Genomic DNA, 17147 nt, shown 5'->3' on the forward strand with positions numbered 1-17147 from the left:
TTTTTTTTTTTTTTTTTTTTTTTTTTACAGTGATCACTTTCATCACATGTGTGAAGAATCCATGGGACTATCCAACTAGACTATCCAATCCAACCTTTAAAACCATAACCGTGGTCATACCTATTTATAATGGATCGTTTGATGAATGGGAACTAATTAAGAACAACAGCCCTAGTAGCTTTATACATTGCCATAATTAATTAAAACATAGCATCCCTCCAAGTAGAAATTTCGTGATTTCGAAATATATGGAAACTTTGAGTAGAAAAAATAAAGTGGGAAGACCACACACAATTTTATAATAATATGGTATCAAAGCGTAACCGATCGATTTAAAATTATTTATATTTAATTCTCAGAATTATCTTTCTTTTTTTTTGTTTTCCTCCAAAATCACTAGTAATTGAATAGGTTTTTTTTTTAATGTCAAACATTTCATTTCATTAAGAAATAGTCAAGTACAAATACACATACAAATGGATGCTGAGAACCCAAATTTTAAAGAAACAACAATGAAAGGCATTCCCCAATACCTTACAAAGAGAGAAAAAAAGGGATAGATAAGCTGAGTGACCTGAATCGATAAGTGTTTGAACCAAAAAGCTGAATAGTGTTTGGTACATGTTAGATCAAAAGTTACCGACAATTCTTCCATGACCGAATCAATGGAGGAAGCAATAGTCTATATCCAATGACGAGGTGACGTTGAAAGAGGGGCCAAAGCTGTGGTTCTCACCGGTATGAGAAGGTCAACATAAGGTAGGGCAAAGGCAAGGGTTTGAGCAATGGTGGTGATGCTCTGGAGCTTGAATTGGTTTGCTAAAGTTGTTGCCGTAGAGTGAGATATGAGCATAAGCAATCTACATCCGTAATCAACACTTCGATAACTTATTTTTCTCGGTTTTAACTTCTTTTTGACTTTGTTTACATACATACTTATACTATCATCATTAAAATACGATCAACTTCACTAATCAACTAGCGAGGTTCCATGACATGACTGTAAATAATAATTTGGATTCAAAAGGGTTTGAAAGTTTTGCAAAAGATAGAAAACAAAGGGGGGAAAAGATAACTTCGCCTAGGAGAGTTTTTCTTTAGTAATTGAATAGTTTTGTAGGATGAATGGGTCAAATATTGGTTACTGTATTCTCATCCATTAATTTTTTTCGGGGTTTCCTCCTCTTCGTGCAGTTTCATAGGCATTCACTACGGACAATGTATTTTTCTCCTTGTTCTATTTTTATTCTTTTTAGTAGGAAAAAAAATAGCTAGCTACACGAAGTATAAGAGAATACATGGTCACATATACCAAATATACTATTGTATCATCAACTATACAAAGTATATGTATTACATGACAACATGCATAAATTATATGACGTTATGTGGTCAACACCATAAACATAAAATCCAGTACACCGGTCGACTGACTTCAGCGAAGACTGGCGTTGACTCCGCCGTTGACTAAAAAAACGTATTCTAAACTTTTTCTTATTAAAAAAAAATTATATTAAATCATTAGTGGTTTTTCATGATTAAAAAACATATTCAATTTAATATCTAAATATTTTTATATATCTCTAATGTATTTATTCTTATAAATAGTTAATTTTTATTTTTAAAGCTAAACTAATAGTTAAATAAAAATCATTGATAATAATTTTCAAGATGTAATATAAAGGTATTTGCAAAAATATTCTTATTCTATACCCTTTTGCAAACATACCCTCAAATCAAATATATTGTTTTGCTAAAATCAATTTTTTTGTATCTTTATCTTTTATATATTAGAAGTAAATATTGTGAATTTATTTTCTTGTTTTTTACATATGTTATTAAGAGTATGTAAATCTTATAGTAAAAGTATCTAAAACTTTCNTGTCTGCTAGAAAATCTTCCGCAAGTGTCTATTTTAAAAAAACAAAGTCATTGCTTTAAGATAAACGAACAACACGTCCTGAAACCATAGAATTTCATGCACCCAAATAAATAAAAAAAAAAAAATANCATATTATTTTTCTAATGAAAGTAGTTGAATTTGATTTTATTGATTTTTAAGTATTTAAATAATCTGATTATCAAAGATTTATATATATCTATATATACATTTTTGGAGACATTTATAAAATAAATCCTAAAAATGGCACTTATTTACAGACATGCCATTGACATTAAATAATTAATTTAATAAACAAATTAATTCTACTTATATTTGACTTTTTTTATAGAAATTAAGTGTTTTAAAAGGTAACAAACATAATTGTAAATGTATACATATTTTATTTTCTTATTGTATAAAAAAATGAGTGAAGATGTATTGATCTTTAAAAATTTGAAAAACTGATTTGATAAAAAGTGACTTTTAGCCTTACATACTATATTTTACTTTCACGGGTTTCGTATGATGAGTTTTTACGGATTAAAAATCTTTGAACATGTTGCGTGATCCACCTAGCTGACGAGTTTGGACTATAGAACCAACACTAAAACTATTAGTTTATTTCATATACTATAGATTTGTAGTCATAGTTTGGAAAATTAACTTATAAATTATTTAGTATATGAACTACAAAATATTACACATACTACAACACATTATTAATATTCCAAAAAATAAAATAAAATTGTATACACATAAAAATATACACTACATACCATATAGACATATACCTTTGTTTAATTATAGAAAACAAAACTAAGTGTTTTAAAATTTTATATTCTATCTACTAACAAATTTAATGTAATTAGGTTATAAACTATATAAAACGTAAGAAGAAGAAAAAGCATTCTAAACAAAATTATAAATTAATTAGATAAAATTTAATTAATTGGGAATTTGAAAACTAAATAAATTAAAAATTATTATTTAAAATACATTAATTTATAATTTAATCCGGCGGTGTACCGCAGGTGAAAACCTAGTATATATAGATATCTTGAAAATAATTACTCATGATTTTTATTTAACCATTAATTTAGCTTTAAAAATAAAAATTAACTAATTATAAGAATGAATACATTAGAGATATATAAAAATATTTAGATATTGAATTAAATATGTTTTTTAATCATGAAAAATAAAAAAGGTGTATATATAATTTTTTTATTTTTTTTTATTTTTAATAGAAAAAAATTTAAAATATATATTTTTGGTCAACGCTGGAGTCAACGTCGGTCTTCACCGGAATCAGTTGACCGGTACACGAGATTATATGTTTATGGTGTTAACCACATAACATCATATAGTTTATACATGTGGCCATGTAATACATATACTTCGTGTAGCTAAAGATACAATAGTATATTTGGTATGTGTGACCATGTATTCTCATATACTTCGTGTAGCTAGACATCTTTTTTCCTTTTTAGTACTGAAAACTGCATGCTCCTCTTTAAATACAATAATCTGACGATAATTAGGATACATAAATTTTGACCAAAAAAAAATTAGGATACATAAACATTATTCAATCAGGAAAAAGAAAGAACAAAAAATACACACACAAGAGGAAAAAAAAAAGATTAAAAGAAAAGAATGTCTAAAAAGAGTGTAAATGCTGGAGTTCGCTTCATGATTTTTTCGATGATATGCTTGTTGATTTTGATAGGTAATGATAATGTATTACTACATGATCATAATTAATAAAATCTCGCAAAAAAAAAAAGAAAGTTGTGTGTGTTTGTATTTGATTAAGATTTTTGCAAATATGAAAAACAAGGGCTTCGAGATGTCCAGAATGTAGGTGTGAAGGAACCCCAAGCAAGCGTGTCCCTCCGGGGATATGTAACAAACCAACCTCCAGACAGCTATGTACCCGTGCTTGCCAACACGAATCATGGCCCTGGGGTGAATGTATTGTTCGGAAAAATGTCAAATTTTGCAACTGCCGTTCTACTGTATGTTAGTCCCGCCGACATGGGATTACACATCCATTTATTTATTTACCGAGCATTGTTTATTCTTATTTATTAAATTATACGTACACCTAATAAAGATTATAAGCACACACACATATAGCAGGGTTACGATATGAAGTTGTGTAACTCTTGTGATCTATATTTATGTACTTGTTTCCATGCCAAACAAATACGTGTCTGTTGTTTTAATAAAGTTTTTGTTTTTAATGTATGCATTGAGATGTTTAGGGGTTAATATCGTAACCCTGCTATTTGTGGGGCAGTCAATTTTCTCACTATTCTAGTATTCTATTTCCTGTTGACTTCTCTCTCGTGGTCTATGTGGATGTTTATTGCCGAAAAAATCAGAGGTAACGCGATTAATTCGTAATTTGACCACACGTCAATTTGGTAAGTTCGTCTAGCCCATTCGGTTCGGTTATTTTGGCTTTTCGGTTTTTTGAGTTTTGAAAATCTTACCGAATTAAACCGAAATATATTTCGGTTCGATTATTTCGGTTTTTCGGTTAATTCGGTTTTAAAATTTCAAAACCAAAATTAACCAAAATTTGATTAAAACATGAAAAATCGGATTTTTCGGTTATTTAGAGATAATTTCGGTTTTTCGGTTAATTCGGTTTTAAAATTTCAAAACCAAAATTAACCAAAATTTGATTAAAACATGAAAAATCGGATTTTTCGGTTATTTAGAGATAATTTCGGTTTTTCGGTTAATTCGGTTTTAAAATTTCAAAACCAAAATTAACCAAAATTTGATTAAAACATGAAAAATCGGATTTTTCGGTTATTTAGAGATAATTTCGGTTTTTCGGTTAATTCGGTTTTAAAATTTCAAAACCAAAATTAACCAAAATTTGATTAAAACATGAAAAATCGGATTTTTCGGTTATTTAGAGATAATTTCGGTTTTTCGGTTAATTCGGTTTTAAAATTTCAAAACCAAAATTAACCAAAATTTGATTAAAACATGAAAAATCGGATTTTTCGGTTATTTAGAGATAATTTCGGTTTTTCGGTTAATTCGGTTTTAAAATTTCAAAACCAAAATTAACCAAAATTTGATTAAAACATGAAAAATCGGATTTTTCGGTTATTTAGAGATAATTTCGGTTTTTCGGTTAATTCGGTTTTAAAATTTCAAAACCAAAATTAACCAAAATTTGATTAAAACATGAAAAATCGGATTTTTCGGTTATTTAGAGATAATTTCGGTTTTTCGGTTTTATTTCAAACATTTTGGTTTTTTCGGTTTCGGTTTTTCCGGGTGATTCGGTTATTTTAGGTGTAAATTTCGGTTTTGTTAAATTTTATCCTAAAAAATAAAAAAATAATTAAAAAATAAAAATAATTCGGTTAACCGAAAACAGAACCAAAATAACCGAAATATTTCGGTTTTTTTGAAAAAAATTGTACCGATCGGTTCAACCGTCATAACCGAAACCAAACCGAATACTAAAAATATCGGTTCGATTCGGTTCGGTTCGGTTTAAAATCCCAGAGCTAATTAGAATCGATAACATACATGTTTTCAAGAGCAAAAATAAAGTTTCTTTTATTTTTATTTTTTTATTTATTTTTGTAAATACACCACAACAAAACAGACGAAAACGCAAACATATTGTGAATGACACGTCTTTGTTGAAGTAATCTCAAAGTCCAAACCAATCACCCCTACCTAGTACAAAGTAAAAGTTATAACTTCTTTGTTTTTATATAGCAACAAACCTTCTAGCATTACATAAGTCCTTTGTATCTCATTTTTATGTCCCAAATGGATTATCATCTCTCATCCATGAGGATTATTGTAACACTACTCCTTCATAGACTCATAGTTAATAACATCAGATGTTACACTTTGAACACCGTTATAACTTCTTTTTCTCGGTTTGACAAAGTAACGGGTAAATAACTTATTTTTCTCGGTTTTAACATCTTTTGACTTTGTTTACATACATACTTAATACTAACATTATAAAAATACGATCAACTTCAATAATAAACTAACAACATTAGCGAGGTTCCATGACTGTAAATGAAACATCATTAATCGACGACGACGAAGCACCACTGTCGTACGTATAAAAGTTTCTCTTTATCTTTCCTCTTTCTCTCTCAAACACGCGATCCCTTTCATTTTAGATCAAAACTTTTTAAGTTGAGTTGAGTAATTAATCTTTTGTATTTCCTTAAGTGAAATTTCATAATAAATATTTGTAGTAAATGTTTCTTAGAAACTAATGTTTCACTTTAATTTTATTTTTATGTTTAAAATTTTATAAATACAATTAAATAAATTATTTTTTTACTCCACCATTCATTATTACTAAATTTTGGAATATGATCAGTTTTAAATAACTAAAATATATTTAAATGAATTGTTGCAACCTTTTAATTACACCACGACAAATTTTGTTTATTTAATAAACCATTAAAACTTTTGATTTATCTTATGAACCGTTGTAATTTTTTGGTAAATTTGATATTTATGGTTGTGTCTACAATACTAAAATATATTTAAATAATTTTTTGATTTCGTTTAAGTAATCTTAAGATACTCTCTTTAATAAACTACAACTAGTGGTCTCATACCCACTAGCCACCTAACCACAATCACAAATAACCAGCGGAATAACAACTACCAATATCCAAAACAATATCCAATAATAAGCAAATATTATATCATAAACAATATTCAAAATACCAAACATCAGGAAACATAAAACCGGCAACCTAGCAATGTTTCTAATGACCCAACTCTAGCAACCTAGCAATGTCAGACAACAACCAATCGAGTCCCTAGAACATCCTCCTCTTCATTTCCTTGATTCCACGATCACACTTTGCATTTACCTGCACCATAAATACATATTACAATGCATGAGTATTTTATAAACACTCAGAAAGGCAGTCCTCCCATCTACTGGGCTATACACATAAGCAATAGAGACATCTCTAACCATCAATAAACAATCAACAATAACAAAATAGGACTCAGCATCGACCGACACCAACATGCATCGACCAACACCAGTTGGAGGTTACGTCGACCGACGCAAGATCTGCATCGACCGATGCAAGGCTAACTTGCATCGACCGCTGCTCCCATTGCATCGACCGACGCATGCTCGACATAGCACGAAAACCCTAGAGTTTACGCGCCGTCCTCGCATTTGCATCGACCGACGCACAGAGTGCATCGACCGATGCAATGCCAAGCATCGTTTTCCCCCGAAGCTTCTCGCCGGATCTTCGTTCCAACAACCACAAAACACGAACCCAAGCCACAAGAAAGCTTTCCAACGTCCCAAATAACAATCTAACAAGTCTAACCACACATAACAAGCAAATCTGATAAATCTCTAGCTTATATAAGCCATGGTCCTGCACTTACCTTTGCCACAAAAGAATCTGAACCTCAAACAAGCAATAGAACACTCCTAGCACGCTCCTACAATGTTCTAAGCCTCATATCTCACCAGGAAACGCCACAAACCCACAAAATCACCAAGAACACCAAGAACACTCTTTTTCTCCTTTGTTTCTCTTAAAAATGGCAAAAGTCGACTAATGAGACAAAAGAATCGACTTAAGGGTTTTCCTCTTCCTTTTGTCCAAAACGCAGAAAACTGAACATGCATCGACCGATGCACCTTCTGCATCGACCGATGCAATCCCCAAACCTGGATTTCGGTTCGCGGATGTTACAATTCTCCCCCACCAAACTAGATTTGTCCTCGAATCTCGAAGAACCATCAGCCAAGAACTCCCGTGCAACCGTCTCCACGGCCCGCACTCCTCCGAACGATTTACGAAAGGTCACCTCTAGGCGATAGACTCACGCTCCAGGCATTATTTGCTCTCGACTTTTGGACTTTCCTATACTCAGAGGCCTAAACCTTGAGTTTTTATTGGCTCCTCACCAGGCCGAAACCTGCATGCCATAAAATTGGCTCCTCATCGGGCCTAAGCCCGCATGCCATTATATACAAGGAAATCCAATATTCGTCTCTCGGGTTGCCACCCTACAGCGCGCCCACGGATCTTCATCCGAAGTCGATATACCAACCATACCCGCAAGCCACAAAGTCTCAGAATATGGCAGCACTAGGAGAACCTAAGTCCCCCAAGAGTCGCGAGCAAACAATTCCGAACACGTCTGAGTCCTATCCCTATCCAAGTTTCCTTCCTGTGGCTCGCGTAAGACATCACAATGTCCTACCAACCACATATGCCCTCACTGGGATAGCTCATGACCACACATGGATCATCTCACTGCCACAAGGGCCGCCACAAAGGCCAATCAAATGTCCTAAACAGGACCGCCACCAAGGCCAAACAAATGTCCTAAACAGGACCGCCACCAAGGCCAAACAAATGTCCTAAACAGGACCGTCACAAAGACCATCTGTCCCGAAAGACCATCACAAAGACCATTTGTCCCGAAGGACTGCCTAAACAAGCACTCTGGCTAAACAGCCCGCCACAAAGGCCACACAATATCACAAAAGACCGCCACTAAGGCCACACAATGTCACAAAAGACCGCCACTAAGGCCATTAAGGCCACACAATGACCACTTTCCACTTTTTGGAAACTTTCCACTTTTGAAAACTTCTATTTCAGGAAACTTTCCTCCAAAAACCCCGTCTCACGGAAACTTTGTACCCCGAGCACCACCTCATCTTGTTACTTAGTCGCACAACCAACCACCCCAATCGACCAAGTAAACAAGAGAGATGGGCTGGAATACTCCATTCTCGCTCCAGCCACAGATTGCAGATGGGACCAGGCTAGACAAGCTCAAGTCGTCGCTTGTTTCTAATGCCACTTCTTAAAACTTGCCTTCATCCTCGCCTCAGGCTCCCAAGTCTGCTCCTCAACATCATCACAATCCCAAAGGACTCTCATCAAAGGAATCTTCTTCTTCCGAAGTTCCTTAATCCTCCTCTCGAGAACCCTCACTGGTCTCGCCTCCAAAGTCATGTTAGGCTGAAGATCCTCAGGAATCTTAGCTAACAACAGATCATCCTCGCGGAGACACTTCCTCAACATAAAAATNCCAAGGCCAAACAAATGTCCTAAACAGGACCGTCACAAAGACCATCTGTCCCGAAAGACCATCACAAAGACCATTTGTCCCGAAGGACTGCCTAAACAAGCACTCTGGCTAAACAGCCCGCCACAAAGGCCACACAATATCACAAAAGACCGCCACTAAGGCCACACAATGTCACAAAAGACCGCCACTAAGGCCATTAAGGCCACACAATGACCACTTTCCACTTTTTGGAAACTTTCCACTTTTGAAAACTTCTATTTCAGGAAACTTTCCTCCAAAAACCCCGTCTCACGGAAACTTTGTACCCCGAGCACCACCTCATCTTGTTACTTAGTCGCACAACCAACCACCCCAATCGACCAAGTAAACAAGAGAGATGGGCTGGAATACTCCATTCTCGCTCCAGCCACAGATTGCAGATGGGACCAGGCTAGACAAGCTCAAGTCGTCGCTTGTTTCTAATGCCACTTCTTAAAACTTGCCTTCATCCTCGCCTCAGGCTCCCAAGTCTGCTCCTCAACATCATCACAATCCCAAAGGACTCTCATCAAAGGAATCTTCTTCTTCCGAAGTTCCTTAATCCTCCTCTCGAGAACCCTCACTGGTCTCGCCTCCAAAGTCATGTTAGGCTGAAGATCCTCAGGAATCTTAGCTAACAACAGATCATCCTCGCGGAGACACTTCCTCAACATAAAAATATGGAAAACCTTGTGGAATGCACGCATAACCTCAGGTAACTCCAGTCTATAAGCCACTGGTCCAACACGCTCAATCACTCTGAACGGACCCATATACCTTGGACTCAACTTAGTCTCAGTCAAAGACCTGTTCGGACCCCGCAACATGGCCATCTTGAGGTACACTCTGTCTTCTACCTGAAACTCAAGATCTCTCCTCCTCCTATCGACATAAATCCTCTGTCGATCATGAGCCTCCTTCATGTTCAGCTTGAGAACCCGAATCTTCTTTGAGGCCTCCTTAACAAAATCTGCCCCGTAAATGCTCTTCTCCCCCACCTGAGTCCAGCATAACGGTGTACGACATGGCCTCCCATACAAAGCCTCTTAAGGAGCCATCTTAATACTTGCTTGATAACTGTTGTTGTAACCAAACTCTACCAAGCTCAAGTGGTCTGCCCAATGGCCACCCCAATCCAACACACATATCCTTAACAAATCCTCTAGCGTCTGGGCCTTCCTCTCTGACTGTCCATCTGTCTAGGGATGATAAGCTGTACTCACATGCACCTTAGTGCCCATCTCTGCCTGAAACGCTCACCAGAACACCGAAGTGAACTTAGAATCTCTATCAGACACAATGTTCGCTGGCACCCCATGCAACCTGACTATCTCCTTCACATACTTCTTAACCAAGAGCGCTGCTCCATCAGTCCAAGAAAATGTGCCGACTTAGTCAACCGGTCCACAATGACCCAAATAACATCAAACGTCATGGACAATGGCAAACCTACCACGAAGTCCATAGTAATTATATCCCACTTCCACTCTGGAATGGGAAGACTCTTCAGTAACCCTCCTGGAATCTGATGCTCAGCCTTCACTAGTTGGCACACATCGCACCTCGCGACCCAACTAGCTACATCCTTCTTTATCCCGACCTAATGATAGTACCTCTTGAGATCACGGTGCATCTTAGTCGCTCCAGGATGAATAGAAACCTTGCTCCCATGAGCCTCTCTCATGATCTCCTGCCTCAACTCCTCATCCCTGGGCACACAAATCCGACCATGCACCAAGATAGTACCATTATCTGAGACCTGATACTCTGAATCAAAATCATTTGAGTCATTCACCAGCCCCAAATCCTCCTCATGAGCCAACCGCACCCTGCTCAGAAGATCAGCTCTATCAACTGCCTCCAAACCCAACGGTTCCTGAGACAGAACACACAAACTCAACGCACCAATCTCACCTACCAGAGACTCCATCTCCTACTCCTGAGCCGAAGCTACCCTCTTCCGACTCAGAGCATCTACAACTAAGTTAGCTTTACCAGGATGATAGGCTATATCCAAATCATAGTCTACCACAAGCTCCATCCACCGCCTCAGCCTCAAATTCAGTTCAGGCTGAGTGAATATATACTTCAGACTCTTATGATCTGTAAACACATGTACCTTTGCACCAAAAAGATAAAATCTCCAAATCTTCAGGGAAAAAACTATAGCACCCATCTCCAAGTCATGAGTAGGATAGTTGTCCTCATGCTTCCCCAACTGCCGCGAAGCATAGACAATCACCTTCCCATGCTGCATCAACACACATCCCAAACCAACTCTAGATGCATATGTATAAACCACATAGGGTTCTCCCTGCTCAGGCCAAACCAACGCTGGCGCAATAGTCAACATCTCCTTCAGGCTTGCAAAGTCTTCCTCACACTCCTCTGACCAAACAAAAGGAACATCCTTCCTTGTCAACTTAGTCATAGGACGTGCTCTGCTCGCAAACCCCTGCACAAATCTCCTGTAGTAACCTGCCAATCCAAGAAAACTCTTGATCTCTGTGGCATTCTGCGCTCTAGGCCAATCCCTGATAGCTTGTATCTTCTCCGGATCTACAAAAACCCCATCTGCACACACAATATGACCCAGAAAACCCATCTTAAGCTGTCAAAAACTGCACTTGCTCAACTTAGCAAACAACTTCTGCTCCCGCAGCTTCTCCATAACTGCCCTCAAATGCATTGCATGCTCCTCAGGACTCTTAGAATAAACCAGGATATCGTCGATAAAAATGATGACAAATACATCTAGAAACTCCTGAAACACACTGTTCATCAATCTCATAAACGATGTTGGTGCGTTAGTCAACCCAAAAGGCATCACCACAAACTCATAATGCCCATACCTCATCCTGAATACAGTCTTCCTCACATCTGCCTCATCTATAGGTATCCGATGATAACCCGACGCCAGATCTACTTGGAGAACCAAGTATCACCCTTCAACTGATCCAAAAACTCATCGATCATCGGAAGAGGGTACTTGTTCTTCACAGTGACCCGGTTCAAACCCCTGTAATCAATACACAACCGAAAACTCCCATCCTTCTTCTTGACAAACAACACTGGTACTCTCCACGGTGATACACTAGGATAGATGAATCCTTTACTCAACAAATCCTCTAGCTGCTTCTTCGGCTCTACCATCTCTGCTGGAGCCATTCTCTCAGGAGCCTTGGATAACGGCGTCGTTCCCGGTTCCAGTTCAATAGTGAAAGGATCAGACCGAGATGGTGGTAATCCCTGCAATGACTAAAACACGTCCTCAAATTCCTCAACAACCGGAATGCCGCTAACCATAGACTTCCCCACTGACTCTGGCATAGATATAGTAACCAAATAAGTCTCACGGTCCTTCTCGATCATCTTCCCAGCCTGAATGGCCGAGATCACGAGACTCCCCGAAGTCGGTCTAATATCCTAAAAAACCAACTTTCCTCCTGGACACTCAAACTCCACTCTACCCCGATAGCAATCCAAATGCACCATATTCCGATGCAACCAATCCATCCCGAGAATCACATCATACAACTCCACGGGACTGATAAGCATATCTGCTGGCCACGACTCCCCTGCAATCTGAATATCAATTCCTCTTGCTCGTCCAATAACCCTCAGGCACTTGCCTCCCGCAACTCTGACAACTCTTGTAGCTCCCCGGGATCCCCTCTGATTCCCGCGCTCTCTGCACACTCCGGAGTAATGAAGCTATGAGAAGCTCCAGAATCAAACATAACATGGGACTTAAACCCACCCACCAACAAGGTCCCTACACAAACCTCATGTGTTGAGAACCTAACACTTTATCACAGGAAAACATAATATCTAAACTTATTAAGAATTCACAAAGTTAAAATACCATAAATTATACCTATGATCACCCCGGCACTGGTTCCACCAGTCTCTGCAGTCGTGTAAACCTGTGGCGCCTGCTCAAACCGTGCAACCTGCTGCCCTCCCGGCTGCACCTGTTGCAATGCTGCCACTGCCACCGGCTGCAACTTGGGACACAAGGGCCGCTGTCGTCAGGGCACTCCTTTTGGGACAACTAGCAACCTTGTGATCCTTGCTCCCACAACTAGCAACTAGCTTCCCACCTCCTCTTGGTTCCCTGCGCAGGCTTACCGCCCCTGCTAGAACCCCCTGCTGATGAGCTTTACTAGGCTGAACTGCTGGACCAGCCGCCACTGACTATGCCCGAATATCCTCCTCAATTCCTGCTGCAGTCTCAACCATCTCTGCACGCGTAACATAACTCCGCCCTCTACAGTGAACCCTCAAAACATCACGTAGGACCCTAAAAAACCTCCTGATCTGAGCCTCCTCAGACTCCATAGCCCGACCCCCATAACATAGAAGTCGACTGAACTCCAAGTCTAGCTCCCGTACTGACCGCATCCCCTGAGACAACTGAAGGAACTGCACCTCCAATGCCTCTCTTGGAAAGTACTTGCGGTTGAACTCCCCCATGAAGTCAACCCAAGTCATCTCCCGCTGCACTCTCCTAGCAGCCACTGATCTCCACCACAACTCAGCATCACCAATCAAGTGGTGAACTCATATGTTCACCCAAAATTCCTCAGGACATCTCAGAGTATGGAAATTACGTTCCACACTCGTCTTCCACGCATCTGCAGCAGTAGGATCTGTACCACCCGAAAATTGCGCGGTCACGAGACCCTTCATCTCCTTGAGCATGGACAAATAACGTCCATGTGCTCTCGCATCCGTAGCCACTGGCTGCCGCTCCTCCGCCACCACTGGGGGCACAACCTGAGCCTGAGCCAGTACCACTGTTGGCAACCGCTCCAACAACTGTGCTAGCAAAGCCGTAAAGTCAGCACCAGGGACTCCACCCATTGGGACTCCCACACCCGCGACCCTAGCATCACCGACCACTGGAGCATCAACATCGCCCCCTCCTGCCACCCTCAGCTGTCATACTCTGGTCCTCGGTCTCACTAACCACTGGGACTTTGCTCCTACCACAACCACGTCCGCGTCCACAACCACGTCCGCGTCCACGACCAGCAACAGCATCCTCTCTAACCATATGCACTACCATGAACAGAAGGTTAAGCACGCAATTATACATAACACAAAAACATATACTCACCGTTGAACCACACTGTAGGCTCGAAGAGGATGTTCTAGGACTCCATGCCACACACAATTGACTAACTCACATAATCAATCAAGACATGCAGTCCCAAACATCACAACAGAAACCTAGTGATCCCAAACCTATAACCGTAAGGGCTCTGATACCAAACTGAAACGACCCGACCCATTTTTTTTTTTAAATAATAAATAATAATAATAAATAAACTACAACTAATTGATTTTTAAATAATAATAATAAATAAACTACAATACTAAAATATATTTAAATAATTTTAAGATACTGAATATAAAATATTTTAAAAGTTTGAAAAGGTTTTAGATTCTGACTGCCAAAAAAAAGAGGAGCGTGTAAGAGCAATGAACCTGATCGTCCTTGGCCGACCATCTTCCTTAGACGCACACATTGTGATGCTACATCATACACCTAAATATTATTGTTTAAAGTTTTAACTATTATTGTTCCCCTCTAATATTTATTATATTATTTATTTATGTGTGACTCAGGATAATTAACCAGTATCTTAGGCGGAAAAAAGTAAATAGTAAGTACATTCAATATTGGATTAACTATATATATATATATATATAATCTATTATAATTGCCAAAATGTTTAATGACTATAGGTTGTTTTATATAGAAATATGTTCATCTATAAAACGATAGTTGTTTGTATTATATATTCATTTACAATATTTCCTTTATGAAAATAGATATATTCTTTTTAATATGAATATATAACTGAGTTTTGATTCGAGTAAATAAAATATGTGATAATTTTCTGTTTAGTTATATTCAAATTTGAGAGGATTGGTAATTATCTTACTGATTGACTGAGTAGTAATATTAATATTCATTTTATGAAGTAAAAATTGATTTTGGAGATAGAAATATGTTTGAGTTATGATAAAAAAGATAAGAAAAATTAATTTAAATGAATTTAAACAAAGCATTATGTCATAAGAAAGGTCCTCAATTAATATTTTTAGTATTTGTAATTTATTATATGATTATTTAAGAAATTTATTGTGTTTTATACAATGTATTCATAATTTTATCATTTAAAACAAAACAAAAAGAAAGAAATTTTAAAATATAATCATTTACATATCATATTTGACAACAAGAGAATAAGTTGTAATGGTTCAAAAAATATACAAAAATATGATTGTAAGGTTAAGAAGAGAAGACACGACTGTAGATTGCATTTATTCATCTTTCAGAATTTAAAAATATTTACGAAAATTTACTACAAAAAGACACAGATAAAAGGTTACATTGAAAAGATGCGACGAATAAAAGCGAACAAAATAACAAGACTTCAATGTAATCTCATGGCAGTTAATCGTTAAAATTTGTTTAATTTGATGTGTATACTATGTAGCATTGATAATTATTTATTTAATCATATGTGAAAGTAAGATTATTTTTTAAAGTATATTTTTCAAATAAAATATAAAGAATTTTTCAAAAATTTTATGTTTTTGAAATTTTTATTAAATAGTTTAACAATCTCAATTGTTTAATACCTAATTATTCTTAAGTGGTAACGAGTATAAACGAGTATTGTCAAAAAAAAAAAAGTACGAGTTTATAGTAGTTTTTTTTTTTTTTGTCGTCAAGTTTATAGTAGTTGTTTATGTTGACCATTGGTTCTTTTTTAATTATCCCTCAATATGTGTTTGGTTTTTGTTCAAAATAATGTGTATTTTTCTTTAAAAAAATTCGAATAAAAACAACAATATACATTTATAAAAGGTTGTGTATTATCTCTTGTGCTTTGGATGTTTTTTACTTTATTTTAAATGAGTCCATCGTATGATCTGAAAGTTGAGCGTGCGTATCTTTCATGAATTTCATATCTAGAAGACTAGAAGAGTCATCTATCACATCACAAGTCATATACCCATGCTTTTGGAAATGACAGTAGTTGTAGCTCTCTCTCATATTGCAAATTATTAGTGGTGGACTAAGTTGTAACTCATAAGACCAGCTAGCGTTTGTTTGTGGTGGATAAGTTTGTGATAGTCAGGCGGCCTCTCGTGGGGGCAGCCAATCTCTTTTCGTCTCTTCGTCTTTTTCCATTCTTCTTCTCGCGTGTAGTTGTAGAAAGAAAAAAACAACAAATGCAAGCATCATCCAATTATAAAACAACAACAAAAGAGGTTTAGTTCAGTTTTCCATCTTTAAGTTAGCGTCAATAGTGATCGATCTGGAAATTTGTCTTTACTTGTGGTTATGACAATAAACTTGTAGTATATCAAACTACAGATATTAAAAGGGTCGACGAGAGCGCTGTGAATAATAAGTTATGATTTGGCAACATTTTTGGCAAGATCATGTGGAGAGCACTAAAAGGCCTTCAACGGGAACCCTTCTTCAATACCTCTCTCCATTATCGCTTTCTGTTCCAACAACAAAATATCATCGCATTTTTGAGTGATTTCTTCCATCTTTGATTCACTCAAAAGAAAGTTGAACAAAACTGGACTAAACCTATGCTTTTAACTAAGGGTAATCAACGAAACAAGCTTTACCTGGATTACTTCAGTGATCATCCCAGGTCCTTCTTTAAACTTTTTCTCCTTCCACTGAATCTCCTCAGGTTTGTTACAAGCCAATGCTTCCAATGAACCAACTGGTACTTTAATCGTTCCTACATGCTGCAAAATCCTCAGACTACCTAAATCCAAAAGAGTTCTTGGGATGTTAAAATATACAAACACCACACAACATATAAAAAAAGTGTGTTCGGCCAAAACGTGTATGCGAGAAGATACAAAACAGATTTTGGATATCAAAACATCTACTTGTAATGAAGGCTTCTTCCCAAAGCTCACGGTCAGACCACGAGGGTGCTCTCTCGCGGTATGGAATCCCCTTGCTTAAACACACTCTGTCAAGAAAAAGCATTGGTCAGACCATAAACAGAGACTACTCTAATCAACACACTCTTTATAAAATTTCTTACTCGATGACAAGGTCTCTTATAACTCCTGGAAGCACACCATCAGTTATAGG

The 17147-nt window shown here is 37.1% G+C and overlaps 1 protein-coding gene across 1 annotated transcript in view; it reads right to left on the reverse strand.

Moving 5' to 3' along the window:
* The window catches only part of LOC104781368, a 2369-nt gene continuing 1475 nt past the window's right edge, over nt 16254–17147 (reverse strand). Inside the window, exons 5-7 of the mRNA XM_010506027.2 lie at nt 16937–17022; nt 16664–16809; nt 16254–16531 (exon numbers count right to left, since the gene is read on the reverse strand). Of these exons, the coding sequence (XP_010504329.1) occupies nt 16478–16531; nt 16664–16809; nt 16937–17022 (286 nt within the window). The 3' untranslated portion in view covers nt 16254–16477. The remainder of the gene's footprint in view (nt 16532–16663; nt 16810–16936; nt 17023–17147) is intronic.

The sequence above is a fragment of the Camelina sativa genome, chromosome 4 (genome assembly GCF_000633955.1).
Source record: "Camelina sativa cultivar DH55 chromosome 4, Cs, whole genome shotgun sequence".
Lineage (NCBI taxonomy): Eukaryota > Viridiplantae > Streptophyta > Magnoliopsida > Brassicales > Brassicaceae > Camelina > Camelina sativa.